Source organism: Chaetura pelagica, unplaced genomic scaffold, assembly GCF_000747805.2.
Source record: "Chaetura pelagica isolate M959 unplaced genomic scaffold, ChaPel_1.0 scaffold1, whole genome shotgun sequence".
Taxonomy (NCBI): domain Eukaryota; kingdom Metazoa; phylum Chordata; class Aves; order Apodiformes; family Apodidae; genus Chaetura; species Chaetura pelagica.
The window spans coordinates 632,237-644,620 of NW_009951948.1; the positions used below are offsets into that span (position 1 = coordinate 632,237).

The 12,384-nt window shown below is 44.2% G+C and overlaps 1 protein-coding gene across 1 annotated transcript in view; it reads right to left on the reverse strand.

The window, feature by feature from the left end:
• Positions 1-4,340: 4,340 nt before the first annotated feature.
• Positions 4,341-12,384, reverse strand: part of LOC104388733 — an 11,909-nt gene continuing 3,865 nt past the window's right edge. The window contains exons 2-6 of the mRNA XM_009997653.1: positions 12,231-12,324; positions 9,646-9,791; positions 8,344-8,861; positions 5,650-5,782; positions 4,341-4,523 (exon numbers count right to left, since the gene is read on the reverse strand). Of these exons, the coding sequence (XP_009995955.1) occupies positions 4,341-4,523; positions 5,650-5,782; positions 8,344-8,861; positions 9,646-9,791; positions 12,231-12,324 (1,074 nt within the window). The remainder of the gene's footprint in view (positions 4,524-5,649; positions 5,783-8,343; positions 8,862-9,645; positions 9,792-12,230; positions 12,325-12,384) is intronic.

Consider the following 12,384-nt stretch of genomic DNA (forward strand, 5'->3'; position numbering starts at 1 on the left):
TTGGGCCCTGTGAAGTTCAACAAGGTCAAGTGTAAGGTCCTGCACCAGGGCTGGGGCAACCCCCAGTATCAATACAGGCTGGGGGATGAAGGGTTTGAGAGCAGCCCCACAGAGAAGGACCTGGGGATACTGGTGGATAAGAAAATGGTCTTGAGCAGGCAATGTGCATTGCCAGGGGGTCTAGGACACCTGGCCACCTGATAATTCTACACTGCCAACTCTCCACCAGGACAACTGTGTGTCAGCCAGCACAGTGCTGCTCCTGCCCACCATGAAGCACCATGTCATCACTTCCTTCCACCCTCAACACCATACCACAGCTTCTCCCTCCACACAAGGAGCTCCACAAAGCCCTTGAACATCAGCAGGGGTTCTGTGTGGTGCCTTAAGGAGCCCCAAGCTCCTGGCAGTGAACAGTCTCCCACAGGAGGTGGGGGAAGGGCTGACAGTGAGCTGTCCCTGCCCTGCTTGCACTGCAGGTCACATGGGGGAGGAAGAAGGCAATGCAGGACAGGCAGGGTTTGAAGCCAGACACCTGAACCCTCCCTGGTGGGGGAGCCTGCACTCATGTCAGCCTCTTTTTTTTTGGGTTTCTTTTCTCTTTTTTCTGGGGAGTGGTGGCGTTTTGTAAATTGAGGGGATTACGGGCAGGACATCCCACCACTCAGCATCCTCTCTGGTCCCAGGCCACAGGGCCACAGGGAAGCAGCAGCCTCCCCCATCCGCATAGGGCAGAACCAGCACCAGAGGGGGCAGTGGGAGGCAGTGGGGCAGCACCTGCTCCCCAGCTTCCTGGGCAAAACCCTCCCGTTGCCCTCCCCACCTTCCCTGCAACCCGCCTGCAGATTAGCTGGTTGTGCTTATGCTGGCCAAACTTTTAGGGTTTGTATTTTATGTTGGATTCATTTGCTTTTATCTCATGGTGATTTTTTGGTATCTCACATTTGATTGAGTTGCCTTTATCTCATTGTCAATCAAACAGGAGATAGGAAAAAATCACAATGTGAATTGTGAGAATGCTGAGGTGGTGGGATGTCATGCCTGCAAGTCCCACAATTTGAAAAACAACAACCCACAAAAAAATATTAAAAAAAAAAAAAAGAGTGGGTCTAACAAAAATAAAACAAGCATGGGCACACCTTCCAAGCCTGTCTGTGTCCCTCTGGATGGCATCACCTCCCTGCAGCATGTCTACCACACCACACAGCTTGGTGTCATCAGTAAACTTGCTGAGAGTGCACTCAATGCCACTGTCCATGTTGCTGACAAAGATGTTAAACAGCACTAGTCCCGAAACTGACCCTCAAGGAACATCACCCATCACTGATCTCCACTTGGACATGGAGCCATTGACCACAACTCTTTGAGTGTGACTGTCCAGCCATTTCCTTATCCACTGAGGTCCATCCATCAAGTTCACGTCTATCCAATGGGACATAGCCAGGACAGCTGGCCCAAGCTGACCAAAAAGATACTCCATACTATATGACCTCATGCTCAGCAACAAAAGCTAGGAGAAGAGAGGAGAGGAGGGGGCATTTGACATTAAGGACCCAAACCATCCTGTGATTCTGTGTTGAAGAATACTGAGTGAATGTCACTAGCTACAGCACTAACATGCTCTCTCACCTCAGAGCCAGCAGTATTCCAACACTCAACAGCAAGACACACAATTAGACTGTGTTTGTACACAGCAACTATTTCATAAGCATCAGAACCAGGGTCAGGGGGTGCTTCTCAAAGTGTCTGTAACACGAGCAAGTGTTAAAACAACAAAACCAAACCTCAGTAACTGTTAATTGATTCTCACTTGCAGTTTGAAACTCTTAACATTCACTTTTTAACTCAGTGTGGAGTACTGGTGCATGTTCTAAAACCAATAATAATAGAATGCCAGCCAAAACATGAAGAAGTCTATTACAGGCAGTACAATTATGCAGAATGTAGAAGCAACAATGAGGCATTCACATGCAAGAAGGAAATGCAAAGTCCCTCAAGAGATACGATCAGAAACAGAAAGCTGGAGTCAGAAGTGGCATGCCAAAAAAGCAAGGAGAAGGCCAAAAAAGGAGGGATTTAAGTGGCTGAGATGAGAGATAGCCAGGCATAAGTTGGACAAAGAAATATTTCATAGCCTCAGTGCAATAAACACTGGTTATTTGGAGCAGTAACTATGCAACATGTTCAGAACAACGCTCATGTTGTTTTCTTTGCAGTAGCTAAAACCAACATTTTTCCTTTATTGTTATGTTTGAGAAAATACTGCCTATTCTTAAGAACTGCCACTTGCCTTCCTCTCCTAGAGCCCATGGGGAGTTAACTGTTATGTTGCCAGTCTAAGAGACAACCACAAGTCAATCTGCATGCACACCAAAATGTCTCCAAATCACCTTGGCTATCTGCTGTGTATTTTGGACATCTCAACACAATCACAACATTTGGCAACTATTTAATTTGCTGCTAAAACAGCTCAAAAGGTATGTCCACCTTCTAAACTGTAGAGGCAAATAATTTGTCGAGTTCCCATGAAATATCCTTACAAACCTGGTTCCACAAAAGCTGTGTTCTAGTGTTTTTAACTACTTAACCTACTCAAGAGCTGTGACAAACAAATTATAGCCTTTGTATGTGGCTACTCATGACTGGAAGTTTAAGAAGAAACTGGGAGAAGTCCCTATTCCAGTTTTTTGCTGACATATTTGGCATCAAACTTTCCATGTTTGCTGTGTCATTGCTGTAATAGTGTAATTCTACTGTTGAGCTCAACATTGTAATTAATTTCCAGCACATTATGGACAGTCTCTACTGAAAACTTACGACACCAGGTAAGTGTTAAAAGCACCCCCAGCCCTTCAGGCATGTTTCACTGCCACCCAAATATAGTGCCCTACACACACACACACCAATTTCCACCTAGCAAAGCACACACGCATGACTAAACCAGATATTCCGTAATACACTGTGAGTGGATTAGTGCTTATCCAAGTATACTTGCCAAGCCATCATCTTTTATAACAAGCTGACCAGGATGTGGTTTAATCGCATTAAGTCACCGAACTCTCGAAGATAATTTGACATGGCTGAAGGCAATATTCCATTTTTCAGGAGAGGTTTTACAGTCAACTTAGCAGAGGGCCACACCATGCCAAGGGTTACTGACAAGTTCCCTAACCAGTATCTTAAAGCTTTAAAATTCACCTTAAAGCAGAAGACACAAAGTGTGTTCACATATGGTGTGTCAATTGTGAGTTACCCAGTTTCAGCACCCTTGGGTACTTCAGAAAGAAATCACAGGAAAACATGAAGTCACAGTAAATTATGTATAAGAGATTCCTGATTTTAAACTATATCCACTAAAGAACACTTTTACAAAAAGCAGCAAAGACTTTAAAACTCTCTGTTTAAGAGAAGATGGGGCAAGAACACACTTTGTTTGCCTCAAATGTAAATTATTTCAAGTAAAAACCTATGGATAATTTTTGCCTTTTTCTCTGGAAACTCAAAGAACAGCATCGATGCTTCAGAAAGTAAAGCAAAGTGGTGTCAATATCAAGTGAAAGCATAACACAAGGAGCTGGGTGATGCAGAAACAACACTGCCAGTTTATTCACAGCACAGATCTTCCTTGCAGGGTTTCACAAAGGATATGATCTGACTAAACACTCCTCAGTACGTATAAACAACTGGCAGAGTTTTTCTCCTCTGTCACCTAAGCTAGTTCTACACCTGCAAAAAAACACTTAGCCGTCAAGAAACTCTCCTTCCAATTCTCAGTTAAATATTTACCATTTAGATTCTTTTTCTGAAATACATGGGATTGTTGACAATTTCTCAGCATAAATATATTTAAGTTTTCTAGCTATCCAGCTCCGAACAGGAAATCACTATAATGTCAACTAATCAATAAATATTCTTTAAAATTAATGAAGAAAATGGCTAATTCTGTGGTTCTCAATGCAACAACACAGAATTTGATACCAAGAAACTTTCAAACTAGGTATCATAAAGGAAGCCTGTCAGCCCACAAGCATCACAGGCCCCCAGAAATCACAGGTGCTTCAAGCATAACACAGTGAGGTTTATGATGGAAAGCTATCCCTGAAAGCTGGATTTTATACTGGATTCCTTACTATTTTAAATACAAACTAATCATTGAACAAAATAAATTATGAGATGTTAAGAGTTTAAATGCAGAGATCTACATGTATTCTTAAAAGATATACAATAAGAATTCTTAAAAAAAATGCAGTATGAACTTTATTGCATATATCATTCCATAATCATTTGGAGATATGAGAATAAATACAATGAAACATTTAAGGTACAGAAGGTGAGAGATATCAATCTGAACAGAATTGTCTGTCAAAGTGACATAAATCATCTTGGAGATTACTAAACCATTTGATTTCAAATTCTGTGGCTGATGCAGTTACCAGTGATGACAGTGCTGAAGGGCCTATGCATTTTACCTCACCCTGAAATTCTTCTTTTAGTTTTTCTGGTACAAGATCCTGGCCCATAACCTGCAAACAGAGTATGAAAGATGACAGACATGAAAATGACTTGCAGAGAAAACAGCAAGTATGACATTAATAACAGTTCTTTACGAGAAAAGCCCTTGAAACATGAACCACACATTGTCCAGAAGTTTCCAAGTCACGATCAAGTAACTGCCTGTTGCATTCTGCAATAAACAGGGAGAACTGAGAGCCCAAGCTCCCAGCTGCACAACCCCACCCAGCTTCTGGCTCCGCTTCTCCACGGGGATTTTTACTCTACAAGTAAGCAGCACAAATCTCACCGCCAGCTCTGCATTCAGTGCTCACCTTGCATCAGCACCAACACGGGTCTCTTCCTGGGGCGTGTCGGGCCCAGGGAAGCAAGGAGAGAAGTTTCTTTCCCCAACCTTTTGAAGACCCGAGATAGTCTGCGTACTAGTGCCCTCTGACGGATTAAAGCCCACACGACTGCCCGCCCGCCAGGCAACGGCTTCGTTACTACCAGCTTAACGCTGAAACACTGACAGCCAAGTTAGAATCTCACTGGCTTCCTTTTGCTCCTTAACCCAAAAGTCACAATCTCTATAAGCAGCAATACAAATATTTAGTTTCGACAAATAAAGTAGCGCAATCTTAGTCTCCTTCCTTGTAATTCTTTAAAGCTAGAAGCCAGTACATGAAACAGAAGAAATCACGTAAAAGGATCTCTGGCTCCTCCTGAAAACGTGTAATACTCGTTCTGGAATGTTTAATACTACTGTGGCCATCAGAGTAATCTTCACCTCCATTTTCATACTTGTGATTCACTTTATGGCATCTGAAACTCCTGAGGTAAACTCAGCATCCCAGGAAATGCACAGTGATAATGTATCTGCAAATACAAGTCCAATGAAGAACTTAACAACCCTGAACATTCCTTAAAGGCCAATCTCAGCAGAACAGAGAGACACCTGCATGACACAAGCCAGCACTATGGAGGCATCACCCTCAGTTCCAGATAACACACTACCACCCCAGCTAATTTGCCAGGCTTCCTGACACAGTTAATTAGCTCAGGGGAGTGTCCTGCTGACCATGCCCGAACTGGCTCAGGTACCTCAACCAGCCTACGTACAGCCCAGAACTTGCACACAATGAAACATCCCCTTACCTTGGTCATCAACAGCAAGGAGTTTTCATTGAAATCAAGTCGTGCCACTTGGTCATCAATTTCTTTTTGACCTTTCATGTTACTCTCTAGTGCAAAGGACGACTGTTGCAACTGGGTAAGCTGAAGTAAAAGCCTGAAATGAAAAAGACAGATAAAAAAAGGTAGAACTGGCAAAAGAGTAAGTCACCAAGCCTAAAACCAAACAAAATATAATGCTGTAAAGCCAGCTCTTCTTCCTCATTTTTGCCAACTGCAAAAAGTGCAGAGAAATTAATACATCCCTATCAATCCACTATGGCTATGGTATATTCCTGCTAGGACAGAAGTACTGAGAAGCACTTTTTTTTTTTTTCCCAAAAAAACCCAAAATGCCAAGAATCTCTGGCAGCTTTGTGCCATTTTTTTTTCTCCCCATAAAGGCATGTAGCAATAGGACAAGGGGTACTGGTTTTAAACTGGAGGAGGGCAGACTTAAGTTAAACATTAGGAAGAAATTTTTTGCTGCAAGGGTGGTGAGACACTGGCACAGGCTGCCCAGGGAAGTTGTGGAAGCCCCCTCCCCGGAAGTGTTCAAAGCCAGGTTGGATGGGGCTTGGAGCAACCTGGTCTAGTGGAGCGGGTCCACCTATAGCACACCACACAGGAACACATCCAGGCAGGTTTTGAATGTCTCCAGTGAAGGAGACTCCACAACCTCCCTGGGCAGCCTGTTCCAGTGCTCTGTCACTCTCACAGTAAAAAATTTTTTTCAGATATCCACCTTGAACCTCCTATGCTCCAGTTTGCACCCATTACCCCTTGTCCTATCACTGGTCATCACTGAGAAAAGCCTAACTCCATCTTCCTGACACTCACCCCTTACATATTTGTAAACATTGATAAGGTCACCCCTCAGTCTCCTTTTCTCCAAGCTAAAGAGACCCAGCTCTCTCAGCCTTTCCTCATAAGGGAGATGTTCCACTCCATCATCTCTGTGGCTCTGCGCTGGACTCTTTCAAGCAGTTCCCTGTCCTTCTTGAACCGAGGGGCCCAGAACTGGACACAAGATTCCAGATGCTGCCTCACCAGGGCGGAATAGAGGGGGAGGAGAACCTCCCTTGACCGACTAACCACACCCTTTCTAATGCACCCCAGGATGCCATTGGCCTTCTTGGCCACAAGGGCACACTGCTGGCTCATGGTCATCCTCCTGTCTACCAGGACCCCCAGGTCCCTTTCACCTACACTGCTCTCCAGCAGGTCAGCCCCCAACCTGTACTGGTACATGGTGTTTCTCTTCCCCAAATGCAAAACTCTACACTTGCCCTTGTTGAACTTCATCAGGTTTCTATGATTCTGTGTATTTGTCACACAATTCAAAAGTGAAGCTGGGACCTGCTGGCATTCACTGCAGTACATCAGGTGTCCCACATCCTTATTAAGGCCTAACAGGACAGCAGTGCTTTGCTGTCTATGGCAATTATTATCTCTGTAACCTGAAAAGCTAGAAATGTGGGGATTTTAGACAAATATCCTCCCTACACAGGCTAACTATGGAATATTTTCTGAAATCTTTCATCACAGTTTCATGTTCAAGACAGTGCCTCATGTTTATACAACATCCACATCTCACTTAAAACCCAACAGACCTGAAAATATTAAACAAACTATTTAATGCATAAGCCCTTGGTAGGGGAGAAGCTTACCCTGGGTAAGTATATCTGCAAATATAAAAAACTGTGAAACTGTGTAGCCAAGAAAGGAATTCCCACAATTGGTAATTGTTCCAATGCTAAACTATGTATGCAGAAACAAACAACACAAATTACTTCAATTTGAACATAGCTTTAATATTCTGTATCAATACTAAATCTGTTAACTTCTCTCAAATAGGAATTAAACACATTATCTGTTAGTCTGGGTACAGTTAAAAGCTACTATACCTTTTTTGACATTTCTTAAATCTTGCCCTAACAGGGCAGCTATAAAGCATTTTCTGTAAATATGTTTGGAAGTTCAGGAGATGGCTTAAAATACATTCAGTGACAAATACACCACCAAGAGGCAAGGGGGGGGGGGTTGCGAAAATCTAATCTATTTTAACAAAACCAGTTCCTAATTATCTCATTGAAAGATTATGTTTTGGGGATTTTTGTTGTGTGCAAGTTTTAGGAAGAGAGGAAAGAAAAGGAAAGAGCATCTGAATGCAGCCCCATCAATCAGCTGTCACAGAATTCATTTTTCAACCTCATCCATTATGCATATTGGGGTATTATTATAAAATACATTTTCACTCAAGCATGAGGCTTCAAGCAAACAAGGCAGGTGGCACTCGCAGAAGGAAGACTGGCTGGCCTCCTCTTTGGGGCACTTCTGCTGCTGCATCTTTAATACCAGAGCAGGATACAGCCTGTTGTATATAATTATTTGAAAAGATTCATATAATAAGGTCACTAAGAAAACGTTTTACTTCTCCAACAGTGCCTGGCTCTGGTTTAGTCTTTCCACTCAAATGCAGGTTGTTCACAGCAACCATGCTAGTGGATTTTTAGATCCGAAGCAGTAGCAGGGAGCTTCTAAGTCAGCGTTGCCAGCGCTGGAACAAACATTTAAATTGAAAATGTAAACTTAAAATTTAAAGGGTGGGGAAAAATGTGCTTTAAATCATTCTCAACTGGGAGAAGTAAACATTATTCCAAGAACACATTTAGTTACCTTGCTCTAATAAATGACGCACATGCCTTTATCCCAGTGTTCTTCCACATGTTCTGCTTCCAGGACTCAGAAGCTGTGTGTTTCCCTCCATCCATCCTTTCCAGTTCTTCTGAAGTGCAGAAGAATTCTTTCACAACTTGGCTGCTCCTACAAGTCACTGCATTCTCTCTCTTTGTTTCTGTAGCAAGGCTGGACCAAGGGCCTTCTTTCTGGCTGTCTGATGGGTCAGGCTGCAAATTAATCTCTCTTCCAGCTGATGTTTTGAAACTCCTATCACTAAAACTAACCTCTTTAGACTGATTTAGATTTGTTTCTGGAATGTCTAATGGAGTCAAACTGTGTAAAAGGCTCATATAAGCTTCAGCGAGTAACTTCCAGTACCAAGGGTTGAAAGGATGTAAGCAGATCAGCTGCTGCAGACACATGATCTTTTCTCCTACATTTTCCAGGCCCTGGTAAATGGCAAACTGCAGGCTGAGAACCGCTGTCAAGTGATCTGTGTTAGTAGCACCATCTCTCTAGAAACAAAAGATAATAGATTAAAACCAGGAGTAGAACAGAGTCATCTGTCAGAGCCTAAGAAAATGTGTCCCTGAATAATGAAATGCAAGCAGCACTGAAGGCAATTTTTAAACTGAACAAAACTGTGCTCTTAATTTTACATGATACAACGTGACACGGATCATGCAGGATCAAGCTGACAGCACTGCCTCCAGCTGTCTGGTCCCAGCCTGAAAGGCAAGAATTCTGTCATTTGTTTATTTGCATTCAGAGTTTTATACAAATGCCATTCTTTATAGTAGAAACACCTTTTATAGAAAATAAACAGCAGCAGTAAAATTCTACAAGACGTCAGAGCCTCTGGACTTTCTACTTTATGGGAAAAACTCAATTTGTGGATAGATACGTTTCTTGTAGTTGTTTGGCAGTGAGTATATGGAAATAAAAGGTAGTTTTGAACCATCACTTTTATAGTGGAAAGACTTAAGTACTCATTTATCCCCCTTCTTATAATTCCTATTACATTGCATTAATTCTGCCTGGCAGAGCATTATATTTAGTCCCTTCCAGGACTACCAACCTCCCTGCACAGGGAGCTCATTGTGGTACAGGGTGTTCTGATTTCTAAAGAGTGATTAGATCTGCAGTGACAGTTACCCTCTGTTTACCAAATACTCCGAGCACTGAACATCCTGAAGGATTATACACATGAAGATTATTTTTCCAGAAAATGGTCCATATAAAAGAACCACGGGTAATATTTTCACGTTCAAAGGTTAAAAGAAAGGTTGTGTTAATTACCATTTTTTGTGCAATATCGAGAGCCTCCTTGTGCCTTCCTAGGTGGGATAAACACCGAGCCTGGCCCTCTTGGACATCTCGTCTCATTGCAACGTTACTGGGAGGTAAGAGTAGTAAGCAGTTTGAGTAGTCACACAGGGCTTTCTAGTAGTGTCAACAAAAAGAAAAGCCAAACAAAAGAGGGAGAGATTTTAATTGAAAGGCAAGCCTGAGAGTATGTTCTGTTTATGACAAAGGGAATTCAGGAGCTGAAGTCCACATTTTTCTTTCTCCAGACTCAGCTACCACCTATGCCAGCAGCACAGGAGGGCCCCTGTACTACACAGCCAAGTCTAGACAGTGATGAGCAGCCTCAATCCTAAACTCGTGCTTAAGCCCTGGCAGGATTCTCCACACATCTGACCACCTCTCCCCCACGAGGCCTGATCCAGAAGGGATCTACTGACCTGGGCAGTATGTGACACAAGACATCTTTCCCCCAGCTATCAACTCAATGATCAGAGCACTCATGCTAAGTTTGGGGTACCTTGTTTCAAATCCATGGCATCCTCCACAGAAAGGCTTGACCCTGCAAGTACCTCACCTCACATAAATAATCAGCAAGTTGGTGAATACCACAAGGAAAGTGAAACTCCATTGTTCCTGTAGGGTGGTTCTAATTTGCATTTAATAATAAAATATGAATTAGGCTAGGGAAAATTTACAAGAATGAGCAACACTGATATAGTTTAATGCTCAGGGTACCCACCAGGACTCCAATTAACATTTAAATACATTAAATTAAGTATGCAGTGAAGCTAAGACTGGAATTTTGGCTCTTCCATCTCCATATGAGTGCTCAGATCAGAAGACTAAAGAGCAGTGCTCATTCTCCCATCTCTCAAAATGAAAATTTAATTATTCCTTGCAAACTTAAATGGTTCTAACAGAAAGAGCTTCCAAGGGACACACCCTAAATACTCCCTAGGAAAATGGCTGAAATATTTTTCTTCCCTGCTGTTAAGTTCACATTCCTTCTCAAGCAAAAGAGGGAGCTCCCATCTGCTCAGTGAGCACAGCACAGCAGCCACTGGTGAAAATGGGTCAGAGGAGGGGGCTGCAGGAACCCTCTTTGCCTTCTTGTGTGACAAAGGGATATAACCTGGGAAAAATCAGGCATTACGACTCCCAAGAAGATCCTGCAGTCCTAAAAATGGGCACATACCCTATGTGGGCACATATCTATACCCTAAAAATGGGTGCAGCTTAGATCACCGAGGTCCTTGGCACTTCCTATCAAGTGGCCTCGGCTGCCGTAAAAAAGCGCTCTCAGTGAGTGAAGACATGACTGCCCCCATCTGCTCATCTCCTTCCATGTTCAGTGCTCTCAAACCTGTAAGTTTATGTGCAGTTCTGTCACAGGGATCCAGGTTAGCAGTAAGACTGAAGACTAGCCATTTTTTAACATGGATCACTGTGGCAGAAAAGGGTGAGGAAGCAATGGCCTATTCCACCAGCAGATCTGAGGGGGTGTCACTGTCTCCTGAGAGGGCACCACAGCACACAGCAAGGTGCAGTCTGCTCTTCCTGCTGGTCAGCAGCCAGCTACGACCGCAGCCTGAGACTCCTCTTTTCTCAGCACACTCTTAGGAGCCCCTCCAGCGTGTTTCAGCTGAGACTAGAAAACATCCGTTGGGTACACACAAGACAACAGTACTGCTGGAATGACATTAAGAAGCAGAAGACAGTGCTGACCGAGGTACAAACAGATCCACAAATCCAATGGGTGAGGCAAAAGGAGTGGAGTCAGAAGTTGGCTTGAGGGGTTTGTAATGCAAACCATAGCCTGGAACAAGAACTATAACAGTTGAAACAAGGACAGAAGCAGCTAATTTCAATCAGGAAACAAGGCAGCAAAAGACCAGATCCTGCAACTAGGATTAGAGAGGCAAAGGAGCATCAATGATTAGGAATGTGGCTCGGGGAGCAGGTAGTGGGTATGGAGTCTAGGAGCAGGCAGGAACAGAAATGGGGAACATATATGCATCCCAAAGACATAACCAGCTATGCAAGGGGAGGCAGCAGAGAGGTGATGATAAGGTTCATAAGCCAACTGTCAGGAGACTGACAACTACAGTCAGCTTTCACCTGGCAGCAGGGGAGCTCTGAGAAAGGTGAGCAGCCAGGTGGCTGCCAGTGATTCGGCAGCCTTTGTGGGACACTGTCCTCAGGAGCAGGGAAATCCACATGCTTCAAACTCTGGCTGACCATGACATCCACGGCCACAAACACCAGCTCTGCGCATGACAGAACTGCGCAGATGTGCAAACCTGATCTGGACCAGCCCTGGGGGCAGAGCAGCGTTTCTGGCCAGTTCACACCGACTTCTCCGTGACTTCTGGGCGGGTGACAACAGGCTGAGGGGGCTGCAAACACGGTCACTGGCCATGGCCTGACCACAGCTCGGCCAGCAGGGCAGCTCCTCTCCGGGTCACTGCCCGTGGGGCTGCCGTGCTTCCAACACAAACCAGGACTGCAGGATCACGCCGATTTATATCCCTCCAACTTCCGCCGATCCAGGCCGGGCAAAATCCCTGGAAATTCCTCAAACTCCCGTCGCCGGTAGGCCCAGTCCGCCCGGAACTTGCTGCTCGTCAGACCCTCGGCGCCTTCCCCGCCGCCCGCCTCGCCGAGGAACCACTGCGGGCACAGCAACAACCCCCGTCAGGGCCCAGCAACCCCCGTCAGGGCCCAGCAACA